This window comes from Theropithecus gelada, chromosome 12, assembly GCF_003255815.1.
Source record: "Theropithecus gelada isolate Dixy chromosome 12, Tgel_1.0, whole genome shotgun sequence".
In the NCBI taxonomy this organism is placed as follows: domain Eukaryota; kingdom Metazoa; phylum Chordata; class Mammalia; order Primates; family Cercopithecidae; genus Theropithecus; species Theropithecus gelada.
Genome location: NC_037680.1, coordinates 20,158,347 through 20,173,392, shown reverse-complemented (window position 1 = coordinate 20,173,392; position 15,046 = coordinate 20,158,347). Strand labels below are relative to the sequence as shown.

Genomic DNA, 15,046 nt, shown 5'->3' with positions numbered 1-15,046 from the left:
AAAAAAAAAAAAAAAAAAAAAAAAAAAAAAAAAAAAAAGAAATCCTTGTCTCTATTCAGTTTTAATTATGAAGTCCTGACTCAGACTCCAAATTATTTTTTGAATCTCTCTCCTCTTTTCCATTTCTACTTTCTACATTAGTGCATAACTACCAAACTGGAATCTCCCTTTCCATCACCCAACATTTTTAATCCATCCTCCTCACAGGGGACAGTATTATATTCTTAAAATTCAGGTTGCTTATATAAAGTAAACAGAGAAGCAAAACTTGTGCTAGATTTGAGAGCTACTCTAAGCCTTTTAGGAATACATCCGAGTTCTATTATAGTCTGATATCATAGGTAAAATAAAGTGAATATTGAAATGTCATTAAAGATGAAAATTGGCTAGATAAAGGAATATTCAAATCTAACCCTGAACTAATCATTACTCCTACAAGTTCTCCAAGGGAACTGTATGCAAAAAGGACAATGAAAACAACTGAACAAAGTAATAATTTATGATTAGTTAATAATTTAGGCCTGAAATATAACTCCAGTGAGCTATGCTGGATAATCTGGAAAACATATTTTTCTATGCTAGAATGGCTTTAAGTGTATTTTTCATCCTTTAGCCTAACTTCAAGTCTGAGTCTTATATCTTATTACTCCCATATGAGGAAATTTATAAAAAGTCTGTCAAAGGCCAGATGAAAAAAATTATATATATATCTTATATGTGATATATATATATATATAAAATTCTTCAAGGATGGGTGCTGTCAGTGATACAACCAGTTTGTGAGACCTTCAGAAAGCAGTGGATTTTACCATTTGAGCATAATATTCTGGAACATTCAAAGTGTAATCCTAAGATATTATGGAGTTTGAGCATGGAGTGAAAGTTTCAGAGCGCAGATCAGAAGGGTTGGGGTAGGAAGAGGGGAGGTTGCTTTGTACCAGTGGACAAAATGTTAGCCTGTCCTACACTTCAAGCAGAGACTTGTGAAAAGAAGGGTGAGAATGCTGCAAGATTTAGTCCTGATATTATCTAAAACAGAGGTGGGTTTATAGTCTCAATTACAGCCTAAGAATGAGGGATGCCTCACGGTCAAAATGTTAGGTCAGTGTGTCATTACCTTTTAGGCAGTTAGATGTGGCAGCTGCAGTGAAGTGTAGCCATGGGTGACAGGAATGAGCAAGTGAACATAAACCAAGTTGTTCTTTTCTTAGAGAACAGGGATGTGGAGTAAGGAAGGGGAAGTAGTGATGGATCATGAACAAATCAAGCTGTACAAGCCTTTCTGTTGCTGATAGGGCCTAGACTCCACCTCAGACAATGACAATCTAGGGAGAGGAGATGGTTAAGCATTTTTCCCACCATATTTCAAACTGCGTTAGACATTGATGAAATATCTGTGTGACATGGATAAAAAGAAAAAATAAATCAATAATAAAAATGTACAAATCTTTCTATTTCTCCACACTTTCAGTGCTCTTCTTTTACAGTGTTAGTTAACTCCTGGCTCTCAGGTTATGGAAAATGAAAGGCAAGTTGAAAGAAAGGCCTAAAAGGCTAATTTGTTTTCATCATAAAAAGGTGAATGAGAGGCAGTGTTGGGGTGAAGTGGGGATAAGGATGGCCTGCATTTGTATTCACCAGAGTTCAGCTAGCTTGATTAGGGAATGACATTTGAAAATCTGTGGTTTGAGTAATATATTGAATTTAAAAGGGATAAAAATAATTTTTCTAAATTGTTGCTCATTATTAATGTTCTTCTTCCTAGTATTTTCTCTAGCAACTACAGAAAAGATTTAAGGTATTTTCAGTTTAGGCCAAAATAGTGTTTCTTCATAAATAGCATTTTGACTCAGTGCCAAAATAGGGTTATGAGGTTTACTTGTAAAGATTGCAAAATGAGTTCTTAATTTAGAGTTAAAATTTTAATATGAAATATTCCCTAAAGTAGAATGATACATAGGAGTGAAAAAGAAATTATTTATGCAGATAGTGAGGGTGAGGAAGCCCTTGGTAAGGTTTTCCCTTTAATGAAAAGCAGTCCCAAATCATTTTCTTTTCTAACAATGAGCAGCCTGTAAAATCAAGCTGCAGACATAGACAAGCAAGCTGTAAGCTTGTATGGGTGAATGCTGGCAACTGTGCCAACAGGAAAGGCTACTTGGCACTAGCCATGTTCAAAATGGTAACACCATCTTTCTCTCTCTCTCTCTCTTTCCCTCTCTTTCCTCCCTCCCTCCCTTCCTTTCCTTTTTCTGCCAACCACGTGTGCAGTCAGGAGTAGACAGCATGGCCCTGGCCAGGCAAAGACCCAATTTGCATAATAAGATTAGGGTGGGGTGGCCAGCTTCCTCTTGCACTATGCAAACGTCACACCTGGTCCAACCAATCTTTGGACCCTATGTAAATCAGATACTGCCTACTCAAGCCTGTCTATAAAATGCTGTGCACTCTGCTGTGGGCCAGAAGGCCCATTGGAGTACCCCTCTTTCTCGCAGGAGATAGAGCTATTCTCCTTTCTCTTTCTTTGCCTAGTAAACCTCCATTCCTAAACCCACTTCTTGTATGTCTGCGTCCTCGATTCCCTTGAGACTATGAACCCCAGGTATTTAGCCAAGACAAGGACGCTGCTTCAATGTTTGCTTTGTTCAAAATCTTTAGAACACAATTTTTCTGAATCTTAAAATAGAATGTTAAATAATATGGGGGTTTAGTCATGGCATTTTGGCTTCCAAGTATAGAAACCTACCAAAGTTAGCTCAAATACAGATTTCTTTCCTGAGAGGAATCAGATAATCCCCTGTGTTCACAGACCTAAGGACAGGAAGTAAAGATGGACTTCCTGGGGCCCGGAGAATCCTTCACTCAAGGGAGACATGGCTTCTTTCATCTTGCCTCTCATAGCCCCTTTACTTTGATACACAGGCTTCAGTATTTTTCTCTCACATCCTCCCATACTAGCAGTTCACCTTACCTATTTTACAGCAGCTGTGCACCAGGTGGACCCCATGCTTTGCAGTTCAGATTATTGAGAGAAAGGTTCCTAGTGACTCCTCTCAGCCTATGATTTGGTTTCACTGGAATCCCATATTCATTCTTGGTCTAATTATCTACGAAAAGGGAGGAGAGAAATGGGATTATACTATTGCGCATAGGGCTGCCCCCTCAGAAACACTAAACGGGGCAGGTTTAGGTAAATAAGGATGTTGAAAGAGTCAGCCACATTGTCTGACATATCCAATACATGTACACTTTTGGAGAAATCACTAGTGGAAATGTTTCCAGAATATAGAATAGCCAGCCGTCAGTGGGAGTCCACATGTCAAGTTTAATTTCTGTGTGTTTATGTGTAAACTGAAAACCAAGCACAAGAAAGATTTTTCAAACAACAAAAGTGAAATCCCTAAACAAGTAAAGATCAATAAATAACTATCTTGAATAGTCTTAGCTAGACAGACAAAATAGCTTAATTGTTTATTATCCACATGCTTTAAGTAGCAGGAACTAATTGAATTTGAATTTAAACCTCTTATTTCAAAGACTCATTACTTTTTCAGATTTGCAATTGCATTTTAGAATTGCTATGCTAAATATTTAATATTCCTACTTTAATTCTAAATATACCTCAATTACTCTATATAATGTGGAAAATTACTTTCTTGTTCAATTTTTGTACAAGGTACAATGGCATAAAAAATAAGGTTGTATTACTATTGATGCTATTTGGATAACATTAAGTTATTATAAAAACAAGAAAAAAATGAAGTTCCTAGTGCAAACCTTTCTGAGGAAAACATGTATCACTTTCCTGAAATAAAAAGGAAAGCAGTTGTCTTTATTAAGACATAATAAACATGGAGGGTTTGCCAGATCCTAATCATAGCAATGAGTTTTGAAATCTGGCAATATATGGTTCCCTACTCTTATGTCTTACTCCCTTCTTAGCTACTCCCCATTGTGTATCTTATGTAAAATACCTTGTTTTATTAACTTCATTTCAAAAAAATCTTGTTGTGTAACCTAGCTTTTTTTAAAGTTAAAAATGAATGATAAGTCATTTCATTTTGAGAGCCTTTTGAAAATTTCTAAATTCTATCAGTAAGTTATAACCAACATTTAAGAGTTCAGGACAGGGACTGACTATGCAGTTAAAGGACATGGACAGAACTTTGATGTATTTAAATTCTCTTATGTTTTTTTGAATTAAAGTACAGAAGCATTATTTAAAATGGATATCACTGGCAAAAGTAATTCTTATTTTTATCGGTTAAAAAAAAATACATGCTTTAAGATGTCAGTGTGTGTAACAATTTCTTTCCTTTAAAGTATAGAAATGATTGGTGCCATAACTCTGTAAGCACAGTGCTCTGTCACTGTCCATGACTGCTCCCTTTGTGACTTTTGATTTATGTTAGGCAAGTTTACCAATAATACTCCAAGTTTCTTACTATCCTCAACTGTATAAAACTTATATGATTGTAGTGAAACAGGGCTGCACATATAATCACAAAGATGTCAGACAAAAACAGTTTCCCATATCTGATGGGATAATGATACCAAAACAATAAAATGTTGTTTAGTAGAGAAGCTGAATTATGAATCCCATAATTCAGCTTATGGGATTCATAATTCAGAAAATGGGATGAATAATTGGAAATTTGAAAGAAATGTTTTCTTTTGTGAGCTAATAGTTAAACATCTTAGAAATAGAGACAGTTGTTGGAATTTTGGTTTCTTTTAATATTAATTTTTGTTAGTGGAAACTAGAATGATATTTAAAAATAAATGTAGAACAAGACAACAGCAATGCCCTTTTTTTGCTGCATAATAAAAAAAAAAAGTTGATAACACAGGTAAGAACAAAGAGAGATTTAAAAAAAAATGTATTAATACTGCTATCCTAAAGGGAATGGGGCATAGGGCTGAATTGGGACTGATCTCCACAATCTACCATGAATTTTCCAGGGAGAGTGCTAAACTGGGGGCCCTTAGTTCCTGGTGGGAGGAGATGCTGAAAAAGAGAGTAGGACCCTGGAAGTTAAGAGAGTTAAGTGTTCGGAAAACATCGAATATGGTGGAATGAATGGGATTCCAAACCACCATTGTAATTCTTTTTTGTGTAATTTTGGGGGTGGATCATAGACTTTCCCACTGTTTCTAAGCCCTAGCGGTAGTAACAATAAAGTGCAAAATCATTGCATTTTGGTTCAAAAGGCATAATATAACCTAATTATGACATGACAAAAATCAGACAGATCGCCAATTGGAATATTCTTCAAAACAACTCCTATCTACTCTTTGGAAATACTAACATCATGAACAACAAAGCAAAGCTGTAGAACTGCTCAACATTAAAGGAGTTGAGAGGAAAAGATGATTAAATACAATGCATGATGTTGAATTAGATTTTGAATCAGAAATTTTTTCTATAAAGAACATTATCTGTCAAAAGGCAAATTTGAAAAAGGACTATACATTGTACACATTGCTAAAGGTATTGATTATGAGAGATATACTGTGGTTATGCAAGGGAATGTCCTTGTCTTTCTTAACCTTCTTAAGAGATGGATGCTGAAGTGTTTAGGAATAGAGTCATGATGTCTAGAGTTTACTCTGAAGTGGCTCAATGAGTATGTAAAATAGCCAACAGGATGAAATGTAAACAACTGGCGAATCTAGGTGATGGGTATAGGCATTCATTCTACTATTCCTCAAAATTAAAAATTTTGTGTAAGTTTGAAATTCCAAATAACAAGTTTTTCAAAAATATGTGACATTTATGCCTCTGGCAAGGACTAACCATAAAGGCTTTGAACCTGTTTCATCTGTAAAATACAAATTATCTGGTACTTTTGTCTCTCATAAGTATCCACGGGATCATGGAGTTTGCAGAGCACCATTTACTTGTCTGTGATTTGGAAAAATATTTTATAGAAAAGAAGAGAGTGATTTTTAACTCAACAACATTTATATCGCAAATGACATAGTTGAATTTTAAATATTTAAAAACCTCAGCTTGTGTTTACCAATTATAATACAGCCATGCCTCCACTAAAGAATGCCCTGGGAATGAAACCTTTCTCTGTAACAGGAAATTTTAAGCTAAAATCAAACACTGCTAAAAACAAGCACGCAAATAAACATTTATATCATCATGTGACTATAGGTACTCAATAGTAGTGACTTTATGGTCATGTTGCTATTATTCTTTAGAACTCTTTGATTTTTTGCATTTCAATTAAGAGTGAATAGAGCTCATCATAGTCAGGAATAGGAAGTCTGAGAAGGTTCAATTTTGATCAGTTATATATTTACATGTGTTTTTTTTTTTCATACTTGGCAGAAACTTGGAGAGTTATCTCAATCAGTTTTATCACGATTTAGAAAAAAATATGAGAATCAATTGCATCATTCTTGCAAGAGAAGGTCAAAATCAATGAAAAATTTCTTGAAAGAATAACTTACATTTTCTGAACTCCTTCATCATCACCTGCTTTATATTCTTCCTCCATAACTAAACTTCCCAAACACAAGTGGCAAAAATTACTAGTATTTTACTGAATATCAGATTCAGAGACATTTTCTTAATCTATATTCTTCTTTTTTTGCTTTGTAAAGTGATTGACCCAGTCAGCCACTCAATTTTTTTATTCTGAAAATTTTCTCTTTTAGATGTCTATGAACATCTGTGTTACCGCTAACTTCTGACCTCCTTTACTCTTATTTCTCTAATAGCATACCTCCAAGATTGTCTTGAGACTCCTCTTTTTTTTTTCAGCGGTCGGGAGATCTCGTTCAATTAAGTCATCTCAAGATGACTTTAGAGAAGGCTTCCTCTTCAGACTCACCTTTCCAGTTGTTAAGTACTATGTAAACAGTTGCAATTGCCTGCTTCATAATGCTATCTAAACGTAGTCTCTACATGTCACATGATAGCCAGAACCTTAATTTCTCCATGCCCAAAGTCAAACCACCTGCACACCAACTTCACCGCTGTGAAATGAACTAGTGAGAAAAAAATATATATAAAAGGAGAGGCATTATGAGAAAAAGTTTCATGTAGCAAAAATAATGAACACTGTTCTACAGTAAACAAGAGTGAAACTGGGTACTCCTTATAGAAACAGAATAGCTATGAACAAATTGATTTATAAGTGAAGAAAGCAGAGATGCAGGATGGAAGCAGGGAGAGAGAGACAGAGAGAGAGAGAGAGAGAGAGAGAGAGAGAGAGAGATGGAGGGGGAGAGGGAACGTGTGCATGCCAAGCGGTGATTTGATCGTTTAGCATGACAATGAAACTGCAGGATGTGCTCTTTTATTTATTCTTCACTAGAATCGAAAGATCTTCACCTAAATAGATAGAACTTGAAAAAATTAATTTTAACTTATGATAAACTGATCTTTCAAGAACATTTGGGGAAAATACACTTATAATAAAATCTAGCTTGTACTATTACCAATAGTATGCACTAATGTTTAAAAATTAGTGTCTCCCACAGCAGAGAGAGCTAAATTAAAATTAAAGTTTAAATAACATGTTTAAGCTTGAAAGATAGCCCATACTGTTAGATAATGTAAGTACGTTGAGAAAAGTAACTAAAAACTAATTCACCAAGTTTGTAAAATCAAATATTTTATACTCTAGGTAATCTTAATTTTGCTCAGTCACTGTAAATCGGATTATTCTTGAGATTGTATTTAAGTCAAGGCAAGATGGTCTTCTATTTACAAATGTAATTTAGTCTCATGAGTGGGTAATCTTGTTAAATATTGTCAGGTTAATTAAAATTGATTTGTGTTTACTAAACATAGTGAATACTAATCAAATATTAGACACTGAGGTGTTGGAGTTACATTTTAAACTTTGACAGACACCATTAGCGCTGCATGAAAGAATTTGTTGTCTCAGAGGTCAACATTGCTTTTCAGCCTTTTCTCCAAAATAAATACTAAGAAAAAATGAGAAGAAATGACCTATACTTCTTAAATACAATTTTGTGATTTGGGAATATTTGGGAGAATTAGGGATACTTTTGGGTGGGGAATTGATTATTTATATTTTATTTCTGTTGCTACAAACAGCACATTTGCTTTTCCGTCTGCTTAATTCCATTCCAGGTTTGCTATTCTCCACCACTCACAGCATCATTGAGCTCTGCATAATAACTTTTATAGGAGACAAACATTACCAGGCAATTTGAAAGGCAGGTTGAAGATAAAGGCTGATAGCTCACGTGCCCTGGCCTGGTGACTTGGCTCACTTCTGAAGCTTACACTGAATGTGGTCGATTTCCATCAGCTCTATGAGGCTTAAAGAAACATTTCTCCTAATACAAAAATAAACCCACTATAATCATTCGTTTTGGGGAAATTTTACAGTTGTTGGTTAACCTGCTCCCTTATGCCCTGCAATATTCATTAGCAGATTTCTCTGTTTATGAGTGATATTATATGGAAATGGTTATGGGAAGCTAACAGATGTAATCACTGAAATAAATTAGAAGAAAAAGTTCTGTTTTTTACAGATGGCTCCATCAAATGTGCTTCCCTCCCCCACCCTCCGCTTTAACATTTAGTTTTCTTTCAACAGAAAACTTTTCTTTACTGACTACGGGAATGTCGCCAAAGTGGAGAGATGTGACATGGATGGGATGAACAGAACAAGGATAATTGATTCAAAGACAGAGCAGCCAGCTGCACTGGCACTAGACCTAGTCAACAAATTGGTTTACTGGGTAGATCTTTACTTGGACTATGTGGGAGTAGTGGACTATCAAGGAAAAAATAGACATGCTATCATTCAAGGCAGACAAGTAAGTACAATTTTGTTAGAAAATGCTCCTAGGGTAATACAATGAAAGAAATAATACAAAAAGGAAACCAACATTTGCAATATTGAAAATTTCTTCTGAAGTCGAGCTGCAATGAATCATAAAAGTTACAGTATATTTCCTATATTGGAGAATGTTCTTTTCACAGTGATATTGTGATATTTCCACAAAATTGGAGATGCCTCTCTTACTCTTTCTCCCTTCTATTAAAAACAGATAAACAAGTAAACAAACACAAAACAAAGACAAAAATGCTATATTAGTAAAAAATAAAAGTGTTAAAATAGATCCGATTTTATGGCCTATTTGCTAAAAACTAATTTAAGTAGTTCATTCATGAGGAGCTGAACTATCATCTGTCCCCTGTGGCATTGGAGATATTTTTCTAACAAAAGCAAATGCCTGTTCCCAAAAGTACCTTTATTATTTTAATTGGTTTGATTAAATTTTGACTTCTGATGTGTTCAAGTACTTCCTAAAAAGAGAATTCTGTGAAAGTCACGAAGGTCAAAATTCTTCCTAAATGTGTTACTTTTTATTTTGCTGAATTACGTTTTGCAAACAATGCTCAGTGAATGCCTAAAAGAGATCTCTAAGTAGAAATCAGCCTTATTTACTATAATACGTTTAAAAGTCTGATTCTATCTCACTGATTGCACTTATTTTATGTGAGATTCTTAGTCTATGGAGCTGAAAATGTGAATCTCTTTGGATTCTTTTGCAATGCAAGACAGGTATATTCTGTGATCATCCTTTAAAGTTACTTTTACTTTCTAATCAGCTTTAAAAATGAAATCCTTTCTCCTTCCTTGACAGATAAAGAGATGCACTAATCTGTTTGGGGTTAGGGGGAAACCTGTTCAATGTTAAAGGTGGGCCAGTGCTTTCTCTCTCACCTTCAACTGCCCCAAAAATCTTGATTCCTTTCAAAGTTCTTAGTTACAACCTTAGAGGACCTGACCTCTGAGAGGATTATCATGGCCCTTCTCTTTACTTATTTGCAATTAAAAAGTTAAACCTTGTTATGAAGATAGGGAGTTCAAATAATTTTTTTTCATGACTACTTTAAAAAGTTTTGAAAACCTGAAGTGTTTAATTATTCTTTTTTCTCCATGTCTGTTGCCTGTATTTTGCTTGTTCCTTAAACATATGCTAAGCCTGCCACTAAATAATCCAACATAGATACAGTTTTTGAAGTACTGGGGCTGAAGGCAAAATGGTTTATCTACTGCTCCAGGCTTCTCCTACCTCTGCCTAGGGGATAATTAGCAGAGGTGTTTATTTTAGGGCAAATAGTATTTTCTGCAGGAAGATAGGGACATAGTGAGTGAATTTTACCTTTACTGGCTGAACATATTTTCCACCTTGACCAATTGCCTCTTATGTAGCAGGCTTTTTTCTCCTGGATTATGAATTGGCAGTCATGTAGACAACAATGTTGATATCCCATCACTACAGGCTTCCTGGTTGATGGCCCCAAACTTTGAGCAAAACATGCATGAGACTAATGGCAAGGGAAGAATCTTGAGCTTGCTTATAATTTTTGTAGGACAAAGTATTATCCAAGTCAAAATTTGGCCATAGACATTTTTAGTAAATTTGATGTCAGCTAGGTGGAAAATGATATTAGTAAATACACACTTGACTACACCCACACATAAGTACAACACATGCCCATACTGTGGAATAACATGTACATAGAAAAGAACTATTTGGGCTATAACGTGGAATAGTTCTCCCTAGTAATTCTCATATTTTATGTCCAAACTAAGCATGAAGAAATGAGATAAAACCCAAAAACATCATGTAAAGCCAGTCTTCTTTTAGTCACATCTCATACAAGAAGACCAAAAATAGAACTAATGAGTCATATATGCTAGAAAGATAAATCAAATGTTTTTGTTTAAACTACAGAACTGGCAAGATTTTCTGGTTAAAATAGAACATTTTGTGATTTTTGTTCTATAAGTATTTTTATAATCAAACCACACGTACTTTTTCAAATTCTCTTAACTGCAAATGTACGTATTATAAGTGTGCGATGTAATGCCAAAAGTAGTGACAGATGCTTTTTCAACAAAATCTCTGCAGCAAGTCAATTGGCAACTTCACTATACCCTGGAACAGAACCATTTTAAATTAAGTAAAGGAGTAGCCAAAGGCAACGTGCCTAGCATGTGCCTTTTTATCAGAAAATCAGTACATGTATTCTTCCTTTTGCTCCAGGGGAAAACTTTCTAAGTTCAAGATGTCCATTCTTCCCCATAAACCCCAAGACCTTTGCCAAAGAGAAGAGCTGGACTGTTAACTAAGAATATGAATAGCAATAAACATTGTAATTCTCAAAAGAAACAGTTATATTCCTATTATAAATTGGCTTTAGAAATAATGCTATTTCTGAGTGAAATATTGACATTTATTTACAATGATTGCAAATATGTGATTTCTTTATATATTACTTTCAGTGCTGGAGCAAGTGCTAGTCTAAACATAGCTTAGGACAAAAAAAATTGGATTTTGACTTTATAAAACAAATCTTCAGAGGTGCTTTCTCATTAGTCGTTTCACAGGCAGAGCTATGTTTTTGCAGCTTCTACATATCCATTATTGTATAAACAAGTAGCCCTTAAAATATCTCAAATTATATATAACATGGCCGGGCGCGGTGGCTCAAGCCTGTAATCCCAGCACTTTGGGAGGCGGAGACGGGCGGATCACGAGGTCAGGAGATCGAGACCATCCTGGCTAACACGGTGAAACCCCGTCTCTATTAAGAAATACAAAAAACTAGCCGGGCGAGGGGGCGGGTGCCTGTAGTCCCAGCTACTCGGGAGGCTGAGGCCGGAGAATGGCGTGAACCCGGGAGGCGGAGCTTGCAGTGAGCTGAGATCCGGCCACCGCACTCCAGCCTGGGCGACAGAGCGAGACTCCATCTCAAACACAAAAAAAAAAAAAAAAAAAATTATATATAACAGTGTCATAGGAATATTATTGAATATGCTTGAAAGTGTTACTCTCAGAAGCCTTTGAAAAATTACTACTAAATATGCTTTCTTAGTGACACATGAATAAAATTCTCTCTCTACATGTGGAACTGTTTTGTTTTTTGGTTTTTTTTTTTGAGACGGAGTCTCGCTCTGTCGCCCAGGCTGGATTTTAAACACTACTACATAATGTTTTCTTTACTTTTTTTTTTTTTTTTTTGAGACGGAGTCGCCCTCTGTCGCCCAGCCTGGAGTGTAGTGGCCGGATCTCCGCTCACTGCAAGCTCTGCCTCCCAGGTTCACGCCATTCTCCTGCCTCAGCCTCCCGAGTAGCTGGGACTATAGGCGCCTGCCACCACGCCCAGCTAATTTTTTGTATTTTTAGTAGAGACGGGGTTTCACCGTGTTAGCCAGGGTGGTCTGGATCTCCTGGCCTTGTGATCCGCCCACCTCAGCCTCCCAAAGTGCTGGGATTACAGGCGTGAGCCACCGCACCTGGCAAAAATAAGTTTTAATCAGTGAAATGTTGAACTCCTTGAGAAAAAGTAAATAACATCCTTGCGGTTCTCCTGCTGTAGCCATTTCCCATACTAGTAAATAGCAATCAGCTTTTCTTTCAAAGTGAAAACTACATAATTAAAAATCATAGTTATGTTTTCCCCTCGTTATAGGTCAGACATCTTTATGGTATAACTGTGTTCGAAGATTATTTGTATGCAACCAATTCTGATAACTACAATATCATAAGGATAAACCGATTTAATGGCACTGATATTCACTCATTAATTAAAATGGAGAATGCTCGGGGAATACGAATTTATCAGAAAAGAACTCAACCGACAGGTAAGTGAGAAGGCTTCTTTCTAACCTTCCTAATGGTAGATTGAATGGGGATATAGTCCTTGTGCTTTTGTATGGTGTTGAAGTGAGTGAGTCATAAATTATCTGCTTTGACAGCGAAAGTGGGCATGTCTGCTTGTTAGGTGGGATAGAGCTCCCGTCACAAGTCTAAATGACAAATTGTTCAGTTCCTAGTGAATCGCTTCTACAATAGAATTGAAATGATAGCAAGATTTAGATTCAGGAAGGGGCTTTCAGTCGTGATGTATATAGACAGGAAACTCAGATGCTAAGGTTATTTTTTTTTAATTTTTTAAATATCATTTTGGTAGACAAATTTAAAATCAGGTGACTGCCTTGCAGTATCTGTCCAGTGTTTACTATAGTCATTGGGCTCTCCTAACTTTACATTCCAATTGTTCTTTAACACATATTCATTAAAAAGTAATTTTCAATGAGAAGGCTGCAGTTTTTCTCAGAAAAACAAACCAGTTGTTTTTTACAGAAGATTAGTGATGCTGTTCATCAATACAATTTAGGTTCAGTCATATATAAAATAAGAAAATATCAAAAACCACCAGCAAATTTTTTATTATACTCTATACTTATATTTCAAATCAAAACTAGCCTAGAATTATCTAAGCATTAACATATATCTAATCATGGCTGTACATTGTCACAAATATGTTTAGAACAGATTCAAATATAAAATTCTGTAGATAGCCTTCTTAGAGTTTAATATTAGGATTTATTCATTCATTAATTTTTCATGGACAATCTACTATGTTCCAGGAACTATTCTATGTATACTGTGAATACAGAAGTGAATAAAACAGACAGAACAGTCTTGCCTTTATGAGTTTGCACTCCAGCGGAGAAGCTATAATACAGAATAACTAAGTAAATTATGTATTATATTAGAAGATAATAAGTGCTATAGAGAAAATAAAGAAGGTAAGGAGGATAAAGAGTGTTAGAAATGGGAGCAGTCTTCAATTTTATATGGAATAGTCAAAAGAAGTTCCATTGAAAAGATGACATTAAATGATGACTTGAGGTATTTGAAGGAAAAAGGCATGGGGATTGTATTAGTCCATTTTCACGTTGCTGATAAAGACATACTCAAGACTGGGCAATTTACAAAAGAAAGAGGTTTAATTGGACTTACAGTTCCACATGACTGGGGAAGCCTCACAACCATGGCAGAAGGCAAGGAGGAGTAAGTCCCATCTTATGTGGATGGCAGCAGGCAGAGAGCTTGTGCAGGAAAACCCCACTTTTTTTTTTTTTTTTTTTTGAGACGGAGTCTCGCTCTGTCGCCCAGGCTGGAGTGCAGTGGCCGGATCTCAGCTCACTGCAAGCTCCGCCTCCCGGGTTCCCGCCATTCTCCTGCCTCAGCCTCCGGAGTAGCTGGGACTACAGGCGCCCGCCACCTAGCCCTGCTAGTTTTTTGTATTTTTTTAGTGGAGACGGGGTTTCACCATGTTAGCCAAGATGGTCTTGAGGAAACCCCACTTTTAAAAACCATCAGATCTCAGGAGACTTATTTGCTATCACAAGAACAGCATGGGAAAGACTTGCGTCCATGATTCCATTACCTCCTACTGGGTCCCTCCCACAACACATAGGAATTCAAGATGAGATTTGGGTGGGGACACAGCCAAACCATACCAGAGATATCTGGGCAAAAACATTGCAGGTGGTGAGATGAGCAAGCACAAAAGCCATGAGGAAATAACATGTCTAGACTGTTCAGGGAGTGGCAAGAATACCTGTGTGTCTAAAGCAGAATGAATGAGGAAAAGAGAAGTAGGAAATGAGGCTGGAGAAACAAAGGAGGATCATAAGAAGTAGGGCTCTGTAGACTATTATAAAAAAAAAAAAACAACTTTTGCTTATACTTTTAGTGAGATGGGAAGTCCTTAGAAAGCATTAAACAGAAAAATCTCATGGTATGACTTACATTTTTAAAGAACCAATATGGCGGCTGGGCGTGGTGGGTCACACCTGTAATCTCAGCACTTTGGGAGGCTGAGACGGGTGGATCAGGAGGTCAGGAGATCAAGACCATGGTGGCTAATGCAGTGAAACCCCGTCTCTACTGAAAATCCAAAAAATTAGGTGGGCGTGGTGGCGGGCACCTGTAGTCCCAGCTACTTGGGAGGCTGAGGCAAGAGAATAGCGAGAACCCGGGAGGTGGAGCTTGCAGTGAGCTGAGATCCGGCCACTGCACTCCAGCCTGGGCGACAGAGCAAGGCTCCGTCTCAAAGGGAAAAAAAAAAAAAAAAAAAAAAAAAAAGAACCAATATGGCTACTCTGTTTATAATAGGTAGTGGGGAGGAGAAGGGTGGGAGGTTACAGAGGATGGTGGATTGGATCAAGATGGCAGCAGT

At 36.4% G+C, this 15,046-nt stretch overlaps 1 protein-coding gene across 1 annotated transcript in view; it reads left to right on the top strand.

The window, feature by feature from the left end:
• The window catches only part of LRP1B (LDL receptor related protein 1B), a 1,963,100-nt gene that overhangs the window by 1,090,631 nt on the left and 857,423 nt on the right, over positions 1-15,046 (top strand). The window contains exons 8-9 of the mRNA XM_025404289.1: positions 8,589-8,811; positions 12,485-12,656. Of these exons, the coding sequence (XP_025260074.1) occupies positions 8,589-8,811; positions 12,485-12,656 (395 nt within the window). The remainder of the gene's footprint in view (positions 1-8,588; positions 8,812-12,484; positions 12,657-15,046) is intronic.